Source organism: Pseudorca crassidens, chromosome 20 (assembly GCF_039906515.1).
Source record: "Pseudorca crassidens isolate mPseCra1 chromosome 20, mPseCra1.hap1, whole genome shotgun sequence".
NCBI lineage: Eukaryota > Metazoa > Chordata > Mammalia > Artiodactyla > Delphinidae > Pseudorca > Pseudorca crassidens.
The window spans coordinates 43,701,800-43,717,587 of record NC_090315.1 but is presented as its reverse complement, the minus strand read 5'-3'; the positions used below and the strand labels follow the sequence as shown (position 1 = coordinate 43,717,587).

The window sequence follows — 15,788 nt, the reverse complement described above, 5'->3', positions numbered from 1 at the left end:
GTCTCCCAGGACTGAGACATCTCCATCTTCTCCCAAATCCCATCACACCTAGATTTCTCTGACTAGTGTGGAGAAAAATACTGTAAGCAAAATATTTACCATCTTCCTGGTGATTCTCACTTGGTATCTCCTTTCTTGCCACTTCCTGCATCTAAAAAAAAGTTTGAAAGTTTAGGAGAAGGGAGTCAATGGGCATTCAGACATGAGTTTAACTAGAACAGGGAGGTTCAGAATACTTTCCTATTAGTAAGCAAGTCCATCCTTGCAAACTAGGGAAAAAGATCTTCAAGCAAAGGTCCAGATTTAAGCTTATTTTAAAACAGTCACAATACAAAGAGATTGTAGAGTTGCTCTGGAGCAGATAAGGAGATGCCTTGAAAAGACAAAATATCCTTAGATGGTAAAGGACATACCAAACAGTGAAATATTGTATTTTCTCTGCTTTAGATAACTCAGCATAGAAGTTAGATGGTACCACCTTTTCCAACTTATTTCTGCTTGAAGAACTCCCATACTTATTTTAACTCTAGTAAAGCTGAGTATCAACCATGGGAGCTACTGAAACTTTTTAATAGGCTGAAAATTAATCTAAGGCATAATTAAGCAAGGATTGATACAAAGTAGAAAGCTTTCTAGAGTTTGCTTTTTACAAAATCATCTTCAAGTATTCAGCATCTTTTTGGTAGTTATGCAGAGAAAGAAATCTTACTTCCTATTTCTTAAACTAAGAGGACATAGAGTAGGCTATTCAATTTCTTCTTCTCTCGCACTTCAAGAAGTAATTTCAAAGTTTTTAATCTAAAAAGTGCTATTTAATGTTAACTGTAGATTATAGTATATTTTGTCTCCATTTCCTTTAAAAGAATACCAAATTTTAAAAAAAATGGTAATTGAAATAGTTTCTAAATTACCCAAGTAGAATCTCCAAAAACAAAGAAACCAACTAAATGTTAATCTGTCTTTTTATAAAATGAAGGTATTATAAATTCAACCTGAAATCTTACTATCTTTTTCTTTGTACAGTGTTGATTATCCAAACTGTGGATTAATCAGAGTCTTTCCTTCTCTTCTTTCTCCTTCTGGCTATTTTAAGCAAACTTATTGCTCATAATTTATCAATAGAAATGCAGACAAAAGGAGAAGTTGAAGTAGTCAATTCTGCTTCCTGCATCATATTCATTCATATAAATAAGTAATGGACTCCCACCAATTTTTTTCTCTAAAAACTTATTTTTAATTCTTCCCTCATCTTGCATGATCTCTACCTCTTCATTGCCCACAACTTCTATGCCATCTTTACTGCTTAACTTTTCTTTTTTTTGTGCTTCAATGAAGAGGCAGTGTTGGGAGAGCCACCCCTGAGATGTTAAGATCCAGTAATTAAAAGGCAGAGGTAGAAAATGTAAAGAAGCCAGGTAACAGGAAATGGAGACATTGGGTAGAGAGGAGAAAACTGAAAACCAGACAAAACCTGTAACAGTTGTATCCCTGTTTGAGTGCCAAAATGCCTGGCATAAAATGTGCTAAAGTTATATGTAAAAATATACTACATCTGATCAGGTACTGGGGGAGAGGGAAAGGGGAGATTGAAATTAATGGAGAAGGCCCTTTGCATCCTGTCTTGTGCTTTCCTTTTAAAGTGTCTAACATGCCTTCATCAAAAAAGTCCTCTTAAGTCAGACAGAGAAAGACAATATCATATATAGCTTATATGTGGAGTCTTAAAAAATGATACAAATGAACTTATTTACAAAACAGAACTAGAGTCACAGATGTAGAAAACAAACTTAATGGTTACCAAGGGGGAAGGGGAGAGGGATAAATTGGGAGATTGGGATTGACATATACACACTACTATACATAAAACAGATAACTAATAAGAACCTGCTGTATAGCACAGGGAACTCTACTCAATACTCTGTAATGACCTATCAGGAAAAGAATCTAAAAAAGAGTGGATATATGTATATGTATAACTGATTCACTTTGCTGTACAGCAGAAACTAACACAACATTGTAAATCAACTACACTCCAATAAAAATTAATTTTAAAAAGTCCTCTTAGACCTTCACAATAATTGAGAGTCCACTGGATTATTAGCATTAATCATTGATTAGTCAACAGATCAGCAGGAAAGTGAGTACATTACCTGTGTCCCCAGTGGCAAAGTGTCTAATTTCTGATCTGGTATACCATTGTCCTGGGTTACAGAAGTACTTGTTGGGGAATCCTTTATTTCCCAGTTTGGGAAGGGAATAAAAAGTCCTTTGTTTGAGCCTGTGTCAAAAGAAAAGGCATACAATGAAGCACTGACCAGACTTTAAAGGCAACACGTCATATGGAAAGATACTAGAAGAGAAGTCACAAGATTGAGAGTTAGTCCTGGTGCCACTACTTGGAGACCACGTGAACTTGGACAAACTGCTTAACCTCTCTCAATCTCTCCACTTGTAAAACAGTGATGATAAAATCTAAATTTCCTATCTCTTAGAGTTGAGGTGAGGTTAAAACAAGACAATGGATATGAAATGGCTTCATCAATTATGAAATGCTCAAGAGAAATTAAGAAGGCGGCAAATATTTTGCATACTTCTGAAGTGAATATATAATAAACTTTGACACCAATTCAACAATCTCCAGCTACAGGGGGAGATGGCTGGAAATAGACTCCTGACATCAGGCATCTCCAGGGCTTTAATCAACAGTCTGCAATGATTTGTCATTTTAAATCAGCTTCATCATTTCAAACCAGCTTCTTTCTGCCTTGATTTCCTCATTTTTTCAAAGAAAAAGACTAATCAGGACCTATTTCATAGAAACGAATGCCAAATCCTTAGGTTTCCCAGTATTTTTGTCTACCATTAGAGAAACAACTTTAAAAATAGAAAGGAAAAACAAACAAAAACTGTATCCTATCCTGGCCACCTCAAAAAAGAGTTTGTTAGGATTTCTATTAGATTGTAACACTTGTACAAAAGTTTTTGCATATCCTTGATCAATACTTATTAATTGCAGAATTCTGGGATTTGGGGTCTTCTGGGGGACCCATGGATGAAAATAAGAGGTTTCTGTTTAGGGAGGTTTTTTTCTCTAGTAGGATTGTATAAGAATTAAGATAGTTTCCAAAGTCTGGGCCTTAGTCAAACAGTGTGCTCTTCTGCTAGTTCCCATGTTTAGGCTCTGGCAACAGAAAGCTACTATAAGGCAGGGCAACTGAGAATACAGAGTGAGAATAAAGCCAGCCTTTTAAAAATCCAGCCCTTTAGTCCATTTGGAGCTCTAAAATGCTTCTTATTTCTGAGTTGCCTTTTGGGAATGAAATGTCCTACTACTTCAATACAAGATGTTCTTCCACCCTTGTACTTGACAGAACTGTATTTCTCAAAGTGACATAAGCTGTCAAAGTTTATGTTCTGTGGTTCCTTTGCAGTAGCAACACAGGAAAAAAAAAAAAACCAAGGTGAAGCAGAAATTGCTGATTTTAACCTGATTCTTAGTAGAAAATTAGAATGGTTAGTAAGCTGTGACTTTGGGTTCAAGGCTCCTCTTAACCCTTTCCTACAGAACAACACAAACTTCCCAGGTGTCCAAGACCCAGCTCCATCCTGGTTTTTGTTCTACCCTGCTAATGCTCTTTTTTAGATTCACAGGTTCTTTTTCTTTCAACCTACCTCTTGGTTCAAACAAATCCCCCAAGGTCCAAACTCTTTGCTGGATGCTATCATACCTTCTCTTTGGTGTCAGCTATCTCCCAAATCTGGTTGAGCTTAAATCTAAATCTCTTAACTCTGATCTGTCGTTTCATGTCCAGACTTAAGTTTTTTGAACTGCCCCCCAAAGTGCGCCCTATAGACAACTAAAAAGTCAGTATTTTCTTTTTTTGTGTGTGTGGGATTTTAATTCCCCGACCAGGGACTGAATCTGGGCCCAGCAGTGAAAGTGCTGAGTCCTAACCACTGGACCACCAGAGAATTCCCAATTATTTTCTAAATCGAACTCATAATCTTCACTTCCAGGCCTACTTCTGCTGATGGTCCTCACCTCCATCCCTAACCCTCGTCTTAATACTGGCATTCCTATTCACCCAATCCCTCAAGATAGAAACTTGTTCTTTGATGTTCTCTCTCTCATCTCAAATGTCAATCAATTATCAAATTTTATAGAATCACTTTTTTTGGTGGGGGGAATCTTTATTTTAATTGAGGTATAATGTACATGCCATGTAAGTCACCCTTTTACAGAATACAATTCAGTGATTTTTACTGTATTCACAAAGTTGTACAACCATCACCACCTTCACTTTCATCACCCCAAAACAAACCAAATTAACTGTCACTCTCAATTCTCTCCTCCCCGCCAGCCCCTAGCAAACATCAAATAGGATTTGCTTATTCTGGACATTTCATGTAGATGGAATAATATGTTTGACTTTTGTATCTGGTTTCTGTCAAGTAGCATGATGCTTTCAAGATAAATATTGTAGCATGTATCAGTACTTCAATTATTTTTAGGCTGCAAAATATGCCTTATATGGATATGCCATTATTTTGTTTCTCCATTCATCAGTTGATAGACTTTTCAGCTATTATGGATAATGCTGATTTCATTCCTGTACAAGTCTTTGTGTGGACATATGTTTTCATTTCTCTTGGGTATACATCTAGGAGTGGAATTGCTGGGTCAAATGGTAACTCTAACTTTTTGAGGAACTTCTAAATTGTTTTCCAAAGAAGCTATACCATTTTCCTTTCCCACCAGAAATGTATGAGGGTTCCAATTTTTCCACATCTTTGCTGTCACTTGTTATCTGTCCTTTTGATTCTAGCCATCCTAGTGGGTGTGAAATGGTATCTTCCTTGTGGTTTTGATTTGCATTTCCCTGATGGCTAGTGATGTTGAATATCTTTCATGTGCTTGTTGGCTAGTTGCATAACTTCTTTAGAGAAATGTCTATTCAATCTTTTGCCCATTTTCTAATTGGGTTGTTTGTCTTTTTGTTATTGATTTGTAAGAGTTTTTTGTATAGAATGGATACTAGACCCTTGTCAGATATATGATTTGCAAATATTGCCTCCCATTCTGTGGGTTACTTTATTACTTTCTTTGTTTTTTTAATTAATTTATTATTATTATTATTATTTTGGCCACACCTCGCGGCATGAGGGATCTTGTAAGTTCCCCAACCAGGGATGGAACCCATGCTCCCTCCAGTGGAAGCACGAAGTCCTAACCACTGGACTGCCAGGGAATTCCCCAGCTTTTTTAACTTTCTTGATAGTGTCCTTTGAAACACAAAAGTTTTAAATTTTTATAAAGTGTGACTCATCTATTTTTTCTTTGGTTGTTACACTTTTGGTGTCATATTCAAGATATAGGCTCACTCCTGAAAAAGATAAACCGACACCTTGCTCTGCTACATTATGACTAAGCATGTCATGTACCACAGTCAGGAAAAATCAGGAAAAAGAAACAATTTGCATTCTGAGATAATTTTTTTCTTGTCTTATACTTCAATTTATTTTCTTCTTTTTCTTCAGATGTAAAATATATCCAACACTTAATTCCAAAAGCAAATGTATTTATGACATTGTTGTCCAGCCCAGGTTTTTATACCCATATAACCAATGTGATAGGACCATAATTCATTATCTTTTTACCACTGAAAATTGTTTTATATTTTTAATGACAGAGAAATGGCTTATAATGCTGATGCTTGTGGCAAAGAACTAATAGTTGGCTACTTCAATTACCAGTAATCTTATATGGATGAGGCCCTGCTTCACACATTTGGCCAAAAACCTTGCAACCCATCTGAGGTAGAAACAGAGATGTACTACCCAGATCCCTTTCAAGGAGGACTTGATTTACTCTTCAGAGTGTGTCTCAGCTACAGAGAACTACCTCCTGATGTCATGCCCTTCCAGAGGCAGTCCATATGCAGTGACCAAATGGGGCCCAGGGGCAGTCCTTGCTCTAGAGCTGTCCCTCTGCTCAACTCTCCTTCCTCCCCTTCCTTTCGATATTGATCTCTCATAAACATCTTGTACCCTAGATTCCACTGAGATAAAATTTTGAGAGCAGAAATAATGGGTCTAACACTAGCCTCCAAAATAAATGAAGGGGACTTCCCTGGTGGTCCAATGGTTAAGACTACGCGCTCCCAATGCAGGGGGCCCAAGTTCGATCCCTGGTCAGGGAACTAGATCCCCATGCTGCAACTAAGAGTCCGCCACAACTAAAGACCCCGCACGTGGCAATAAAGATCCTGCGTGCTGCAACTAAGACCCAGTGCAGCCAAATAAATAAAGAAATATTTAAAACAAAACAAAAAAACCCAAAATAAATGAAGATTTGCTATTTCCTTTAAATTGCTTATCCCCAATGAGGACAACTTAATCCCCGACTTTTGAAATAATATATATGATATATATTATCATATATTATTAGTATATATAAATTATAATATATATTATAGTGTATATAATATATATTAATATATGATAGCCATTGTAGATATTATAATAATGAAAGGAAATTATAGTTTTTCCCATCATGAACAGACTGCCTAAGTAACCTTGTGTTTTTCCGCCTTAAATACCTGATATGTATTTCATTCAAAATTCAACTCTTTGAAGTTTGGACTCCCTAGCAAAACATTACAGGTAAAAACACTTAATGTTTTATCTCCAAGTTTTCTTTTCATATCCTCAATGATTTAATCAATCTGTACCTCCTCATTTGCATTCACACTACTATTATTGCCCTATGTCAGGACATGTCCTTATTATCTCCCATTGGGACTACTGTTCAAATTTAGAGTTATCTCTCTGTCACACATTTAATCATGCTTACCACCTAAAACACCTTTGCTACCCATTTTCAAGAGAATAAAATGAAAATGTTTAGTAAAGAGGCCCTTTGCCACTTGGCTTTAGTCAAGCACCTTAGCTCCAGTCACAAGCTGAGTCAATTTCCTAATCTGTCACACCTGTTTTTTCTACTTCTCTATGCACTTAACACCAAACTATGCCCAATGAATTCTATTTGAATGCCCAACCTAAATGTCTCCTTTTTGTGAAGTCTTTTCCCAGGTCCCCAGTCAGTACTAACTGCTAGTGCCTCTCCCACATAGTTCTTTATCTCTATCACAGTCGAACTCATGTCTCAGCCTGACTTGTAACCTAATAGCTATGATAAATCTCTCTGGTGTGGGAGTATCTGAAGATCTGACACTGTTGTGTCATTTCCTAATGTGCCTAGCCTCTAACACAAGATTTTCCGGTAGATATACACTTGTTCGCTGAATTGCTCTCACATCCATTGTGTCAGAGATTGACAGTTGCCCTCCACTATATCCTTTATTCACCTCTTAGAACCCCCAATAACATCCCTAGACTGCCACCATCTAGATTTCTATATGAGGGAGAAATGAACTTCTATCTGCCACAAAACCTTTCCTCATTTGCTCCTAGCACACCTTAAGCCTCTATAGCATATGCCTATCTACATTAGTGTTTCTCAAACTCAACATCCTCATAAACTCTGAAATATGAATCCAGTTTGAGAAACTTCAATTTAAGAAACTCAGTGTATAAAAAGATATTTTAAAAAGCAGATTATATTGGGTGACAGTTTGCAAATTTCTCACAGAACTAAACACTTGGTATTTATCCAAAGGAGTTGAAAGCTTATGTCCATACAAACACCTGCAAATAGATGTCTATAGCAGCTTTTTTCATAATTGCCCAAACCTGGGAACAATCAAGATGTTTTTCAGTAGGTGAATGGATAAACAAATATTCCGGATAATAATAATGGAATATTATTAAGCACTAAAAAGAAAGTAGCTACCAAGTCATGAAAAAATACAAAGGAAACTTCAATGCATATTACTAAGTAGATGAAGCCAATCTGAAAAGGCTACATACTGTACAATTCCAACTATATGACATTCTGGAAAAGGCAAAACCGTGGAGACAGGGGAAGATGGCAGAGTAAGAAGCATCTGGCATCTGTCTCCCACCTAGGTAACAACTGCACTGGCAGAATTCTGTCGTAACTATTTTGGAATTCTGGAGTCTACTGAAGACTTGCAACTTCTGGGGGAAGACGTGGAAGGTAAATTAGGGTTAATTTTACTTAATTCAGTTCTTAGCAAAGTAGCAGCTATCCATCACTCATTCCTCATACAAAAGAATGAAGCTGGACCCTTACCTAACACATACACAAAAATTAACTCAGAATGGACCAAAGACCTAAATGTAACACCTTAAACTATAAGACTCTTAGAAGAAAACATAAGGAAAATGCTTCATGACACTGGATTTGGCAATGTGACACCAAAAGCAAAGCAACAAAAGAAAAAATAGACAAATTGAACATCATGAAAAATTAAGGGGCTTCCCTGGTGGCACAGTGGTTAAGAATCTGCCTGCCAATGCAGGGGACACAGGTTCGAGCCCTGGTCCAGAAAGATCCCACATGCCGCGGAGCAACTAAGCCTGTGTGCCACAACTGTTGAGCCTGCGTTCTAGAGCCCACGAGCCACAACTACTGAGCCCACATGCCACAACTACTGAAGCCCGCGTGCCTAGAGCCCATGCTCCGCAACGAGAAGCCACCGCAATGAGAAGCCCACGCACTGCTACGAAGAGTAGCCCCTGCTCGCAGCAACTAGAGAAAGCCCACACGCAGCAACAAAGACCCAACACAGCCAAAAATAAATAAAATAAATAAATTTATTTTTAAAAATTTTGTGCCTCTAAAAACAATATCCACAGAGTAACAAGGCAACCACAGAATGGGAGAAAATATTTGCAAATCATATATCTGATAAGGGATTAATAGCTAGAATATATAGAGAACTGCTAACACTCAGCAACAAAAAAACAAACAACCTGATTCAATAGCAAAGGACCTGAATAGACATTTCTCCAAACGAAGATATACAAATGGCCAATAAGCACACAAAAAAATATTCAACATCACTGATCATTAGGGAAATACAAATTTAAAAATACAAGATACCACCTCACACCCATTAGGATGGCTACTATCAAAAAAACAGAAAATAACAAACGTTGGGAAGGATGTAGAGAAATCAGAACTCTTGCGCATTGTTCGTGGGAATATAAAATGGTACAGCTGCTATGGACAACAGTATGGCAGTTCCTAAAAAAAATTAAAAATAAAATTACTATATGATCCAGTAATTTCAGTTTTGGGTGCAAACCCCAAAGAAGTGAAAGCAGGGTCTTGAGAGATATTTGTATACCCATGTTCATAGCAGCATTATTCACAATAGCTAAAACATGGGAGCAACCCAAGTGTCCATCAACAAGTGAAAGGATAAACAAAATGTGCCACAACTAACTGCACTCTAGAGCCCGTGCTCTGCAACAAGAGAAGCCACCACAACAAGAAGCCCAGGCACCGCAATGAAGAGTAGCCCCCACTTGCTGCAACTAGAGAAAGCCTGTGAGCAGAAACAAAGACCCAACGCAGCCAAAAATAAATTAATAAAAATAAATAAATCTATTAAAAAATATATGGAGATGGTAAAAAGATCAGTGGTTGCCAGGGGTCAGAAGGGGAGAAAGGGATGGCTAGGTGAGCACAGAGTATAGGGCAGTGAAACTATTCTGTGTGACACTAAAATGGCAGATACATGTTATTATACATTTGCGAAATCCATAGAATGTACAACAGTAAGAATGAACCCTAAAGTAAACTAAGGACTTTGGGTGATGATGTGTCACTGTAGATTCATCAGTTCTAACAAAAGCACCACTCTGATGCCTGATGTTGGTAGTGGGGGAGGCCTTGCATGTGTGGAGGCAGGAGGCATATGGGAACTCTGTACTTCTGCTCAGTTTTGCTGTAAATCTAAAGCTGTTCTAAAAAATATTCTATTTTTTAAATAGCAGACTAATACTGCAAAAGAGTATTTTTGCTTTTACATCGTTTAAATATTTTTCATAACTGCATCAAACAAAAGCACAAAATTAAAGGGTCTCACATTGCCTATGGACCTCTAAGGTATATCCCTGGACTAGGAGTCCACAACCCTGAGTTCGAGGAATACTGATCTGAATCATTCATTTGGTGTTTTCATATGCACTGCCTGAAATTGTGTTACTTAGCTCTTTCATGTTTGTCTCATTATCCTAATTATGTTGCAAGTGATTCATGGAATGGCTACATTTTCTATTTCCAGAATATATGTTCTAGAAGATAAATTATGTGAGTCTACAAAGAAAGGAAAAGAATTTTGGTTGGGAAATCAAAAAATTTCACTAAAAAGAATGGACTTTGAGTAGGGTCATAAAGAAAGATCAGGATTTTGATTCAAGCATTCCAAGCAGAGGGGACAGCATTAGTTCAGGGGCAGAAGAGAGAAAAAGGAAGAACTATGTGAGAAGGAGGGAGTGGTTTGGTTTGATTGAAGCATTGGATACTGTAGTTGAGAAACAGGAGATAAGGTTTCAGGGTAGGTTGAAGAGATAACCTGCAGCCACTGTTTAGAGAAGCCCTGTGGGTCAGATTAAGGACTCTTAATTCAGTAGGTGAGTGGGAGTCATGCAAGTTTTTGAGCAGGCAAGTATAATAATCACAGCTGAGTTTTAAGAGAATGAAAGAAGAGACTGGGAGGCAGCATGGTGTAATGTTTAAGAGGACTTTGATGACAGATGGACTAGAGTTTGAATCCCAGCTCTACCACTTACTGTATAATTAGAGCAAGTTATTTCACCTCTTTGGGCCACAGTTTCCTCACGTGTAAAACAAGGATAATTATAACCACCTTCAAGATTGTTGTGAGGATTAAATGAGACAATACACAGGGCCTAGCCCAGAGTCTATACTCAGTAAATGATAGCTATTAGGCATGCCTGTTAAGAGACTATTAGAAAAGGGAAAAGGCTTGTTAATTGTGAATCATAGTGTAAGGTATGAACATTCAGCTGGACTTTAGGGGAGGGGCAGCATCAACCCCCGCTCTGGTTCTGAGCCTCAGCAATGGGAAAGTGGTGGTAACACTAATGAAACCCTAAGAGCTGTTTAGGGCTGGAGGAAAGGGGTTCATTTGGTTTTCTAACATGTTTAGCTTGAGGGGCTGGAAAATTATTCAGTGGTGATTCCAAGTGTATATTAATAGTTGGTCAACAGAAATGGGGGACTGGTGCAGAGAAACTGGTACAAGTTGTCAAAGCTAGACCAACATATTTAAGAGTCATCTACAGGGAGGAAATAAAGCAAGCTGTGGAAATAGATGAGATCAATAGGGCAAAGAGTAGAGAAATAAGAGAGTCTGAAGGCATAGCCTAGGTCTGCTTATTTTAGGGGTATGGGAAAAGAGAGAGGGAACTCTGAAAGAGTCAAAGATTATGTGGTTAGGAGACTAGGATGAGGATCCATGACAGTGAGTTTCCCTGTCATCCTAAATGATTGGTAGAAAGCACTGTTTTGAACAATTGAGCTAGTGGGAAATATTTTTCACAAAGTTTTCTCCTAGCCTGTGGCACAACCATTAACGTGGTATAACCACTTTAGTCATGTTGGATTACCAACAGTGCTTACAGGCAACACTCCCCAGGGATCTAGCACAAACATAATTTTCAGGGGAAAGCAAAGCTCTTTAACGTTTCAACATGGCAAAATAAATTTTACGTTAAAAAAAATTCCAGCAACAGCTGGAGCTTCCAAGAACCTTTAGAAATAGGCCCTGTGTCTAGTAAAGCAGTTTGTTCTCAGTAAAGACCGTGCACTTTAAAACGTTATAATTCATGGAGGGACTCTGTGTGTGCTAATGATGTAATATGATATAAATGAAATTTAACTCAGCTCATACAAATAAAGGCAGTCAAATTATGCTTTAGTGTATCTTTGTCTTTCTGGAAATGGATATATAAATGCTTGTACCTAGAAAAAAACCAAGAAAGCTATATACCAAATTAACTGGGATTCTCTTTAGGGGACAGGGTTCTGAGTGATTAAAATATTGTTCTTCATGCTTTTCAGTATTTCCCAAAATTATTACAATAGAATTTCATCAATTTTGAAATATAAAAAATGCTGTTTAAGATGAAGTAGAGCAATCCATGGTCCATGACTTACATGTGCTGAGACTTCCAAGAAAGGAAAATAAAAATCATACCTCACTATGGCTTATTTTACCATGAAATACTGTGAAAATAACTTGTCAATTAATGTCTACATAGATAAGAAGTCAGGAAATAAAATATTGTATGTTACAAACTGAAAACTCTTAATGTCTAAACTGCATAGTCAATCTATTAGTTATTGTTGAGATTTTAAGGATTAATTTTTAGAGTTTGTATATAATTCAACAGACCCTTCAAAGGGACAGAGGCCTTGATACAAAAGAAAGTTTTCTCAATTAAAAGGTCATCTGATGAGTACCAAATTAATCTATAAGGGCACATTGAATGCAATTTCTCCAATGGAAAGCTTTCTCCTAGCCTGTGGCATGACCATTAATGTGGCATAACCACTTTATTCACGTTGGATTACCAATAGTGTGTACGGGCAACAATCCCCAAGAATATAGCACAAACACAAGAGATTCTGTAGCTGCAAAGGTTCAAGGTGGAGAAGCCCAGAAGGCTAATGGTGTGAGCTGCATTGATGCAGATGAGTCCTGAGTCTCTGATTAATGAATCCTGTGGAGATCAGTAATGCAATTTTCAGGATGGCTTAATGATATAAAGTGATGTAAGTGAAATTGAACTGAGTACAGCTTGTGCACTTTGATGGGTTTTGGCTTAGGCCTACTCAGTAAATAGGGCCCTTCTGGCAGTGAAAGAAAAGAGGAAAAATACAAGCCACTAAATCTTGTGCTTTCTTCAAGTGTGTGTTATTTCTCAACTATTTCGTCTTCATCCTACTCAAGATTGGCCATGAAAACAGAAACAACTAATGTTTTAATCATTTTGTGATCAGAAAGGGAAAACTTACCAATTTCAATCCTGTCATCAACATCAGTGCTGACTTTTGATGCAGTGCTCTCATTTGCTACACAGTTTTTCACTGTCTTCTCCCTAGAGCTACCACATCGAATAATTTATTTAAAACTCAAAAGAAGCTTCTGAGAGCACCAGTAAAGGCTATTTAGAAAACATTATTTCAGGGTGATCAGATTTCTTTTTTCAAATGCTCTAGAACATATTATTTTCACAAATATTTCAGTTAAAGCTATTTTTTAAAAAGTCATATTTTTATTGGGAATAATGAGAGAGAAAGACACTCTAGTTCAGCTTTAAAAGCATGAAAGCCAGAAAGTTCAGAACTTACTCTGTTTTCTTGACACAAACTTAGGTCTGGGTGATTGAGGGAATAGTATTTCATATTATAAAATAATAATATTTTCTTTTGTATTAAAAAACTCATAGTTAGGACACAGAAAAGAAGGTTCTTCTACCAAGAATTATAATGGAGACAACTATAGCCATTAGTTTGAAAAAGAGACAAGAAAGGCAAGTGTTTGCACTTGGTTGATGTAGTATAGTAAGATTGGGAAGTACAGATTGGGAAATACAGTAAGTACAGACAGCCTAGACTATAAGCCAGGCACTTTACACCCACCATTTCATTTAATCATAAAAGCTCTCCTATTAATCTATTATCACCATTTTATAGGTTGGGGGACCTGGGACTCAGAAAGGCTTTAAAAAAAAACCTTCACCCAAGGTTGGAGAGCTTATAAAGCATTAATGTTAATACCAGGCACTTGAGCAACATTTTACCTCTGTTTTTGCAGTCACTATAAGGTAACTAAACAGAAATATAGTGGTGAAAATTATTTGCCTCACTAGTAAGTTTATTCAGTTATACATTAACTCATCTTTGGATTTCTATAGTAAACAAGGTACCCCAATGCATATAAAATAGGAATTAATTTACAAAGTACATATACAAATAATTTTTAAGACATATTCCATTTCTTTCTACAGCAGGGTGAATTTTAATCTATGTAAATTAACCTCAATAAACTTGACTTTAAAAAAAAGGGAGCTTAAAGAAATAGGGAACTAAGGCTGCTCTCTGAGGATTACATTATAAAATATATAATGGATCAGAGCAGAGACAGGCAAAGTCAGTGGAAACAGGCAAGATCCCAGGCCAACAGGCACTGACTTCATTCATTCATCATTCAACAAATTACTCCTTAGCACCTTATATGGGCCAGACATTGTTCTAGGCACTAGGGATACTGCAGTAAACAAGACAAGCAAGGTCTTTGTTCTCATGGAGCTTATGGTCTAGTGGAGGGGAAAGACAATATAGAAGTAAACAAATAAAAAACATTCTGGGGAAGAATATTTAATGTTGTATGGATATTTTCATATTTTATCAAATTAAAAAAGGTATGTATAGGAAGAAAATTACTATAAAATAAATGTAATATATTTATTATTTTATATTTACATATTGATTGTATAATATATAATGTTATATATTGTTATAATATATAAACATGCACACACAAAACACACACACACACACACACACACACACATATACCTAAGACTAAGAGGATATTTACCATAATATAATTAGTATTAATTTCTGGGTAGTGGGATTATGAGTGGCTTATTCCTTGTTTTTTTCTCTACTTTCCATAGTCTCAACAATAAACCCACATTACTTTTACCATCAGAAAAAAGTACTAACAGATATATCTACATGTGTATATAGGTACACAGATGTCTGGAAGGATGCATACCAAACATTACTAGTAGTTAACTCGGTAGCAAAATATGGGGTGATTTTGACTTTTTTTCCCTGTACTTCTGTATTATTTAAATTGTTTATAATAAACTTCTATTTTTCAAAAATAATAAAGCAACTTTTTTTTAAAAGCATGAGTTTTGGGGTAGAAAATATGGTACCTTACTCTGATAGAATTTTGGTAATAAGAAATAGAAAAAAATCTACCGTTCAGATACTTTAGAGCTTAAAAGTCCATTTACTTTTGGTTTTGTACAGAAATGCTTCCCTTATCATTCTTTAACAAATTTATCTCTAACGACCCTGCCCATGGTAACGTAATCCTCCTAATTCAATGGGAAAAGACCATGTACTGATTTATAACTCTACCAAGAAAGGGTTGGTATACACTTATGGGGATGATAAGTAATACCATAATATCCCTATCTATAAACTTTGAACAACAACTTTAGAGAATGTACAACGATTATATCCAAAGAAGACCCAATAGTTCAAGAAAGCAGAAATGTTCCACTGAGGGCCAGATTCTCACCCCAGATAAATCTCAAAATGTTGCATAGATACTTTCATTTCTGATCTGAGGCTTCTTACAACTTGTAGAGATTTCTGCTGCAAAATGAAGAAAGTTAAGCAGGAATTCACTATTCTCTGTCCAGAACCAAACTAAAAAAAATTTTTGTAAAAAATCTTACCTTTTTTCCACCTCTAAAAGAAAATTTTCATTGTTACCCAGCTGACTGAAATGCAGCTTGGCAGCCTTTCTCTCACTTTCTCGTATGGCTCGGTCATCTAGAGGCAAAAACCGTGGTCTGAGCATGTTTCTTTTTGGAGTAAACAGTTATGGGTCAGAAAAGCATATTCACAGAGTAAAAACTAAAGATCAGTCTCATCTTTTGTTAGAGATGGGTCACAGAATAAATGCTATTATGTTGTCACTGGAGCACTAGTAACTCAGGGAGACTACAGGGACACCATAGCAACAACTGCCACATAAGTGTAACTACCTCTGCAGCAAAGTACAGCTTGGGCAGCAAACAAT

General features: G+C 36.7%; 1 protein-coding gene across 4 annotated transcripts in view; it reads right to left on the bottom strand.

The window, feature by feature from the left end:
• The window catches only part of LRRC36 (leucine rich repeat containing 36), a 53,615-nt gene that overhangs the window by 26,198 nt on the left and 11,629 nt on the right, over nucleotides 1–15,788 (bottom strand). For all 4 annotated transcript variants that reach the window (XM_067718724.1, XM_067718727.1, XM_067718725.1 and 1 more), the window contains exons 4-7: nucleotides 15,442–15,538; nucleotides 12,977–13,065; nucleotides 2,151–2,278; nucleotides 100–151 (exon numbers count right to left, since the gene is read on the bottom strand). In XM_067718724.1, coding sequence (XP_067574825.1) covers nucleotides 100–151; nucleotides 2,151–2,278; nucleotides 12,977–13,065; nucleotides 15,442–15,538 — 366 coding nt within the window. The remainder of the gene's footprint in view (nucleotides 1–99; nucleotides 152–2,150; nucleotides 2,279–12,976; nucleotides 13,066–15,441; nucleotides 15,539–15,788) is intronic.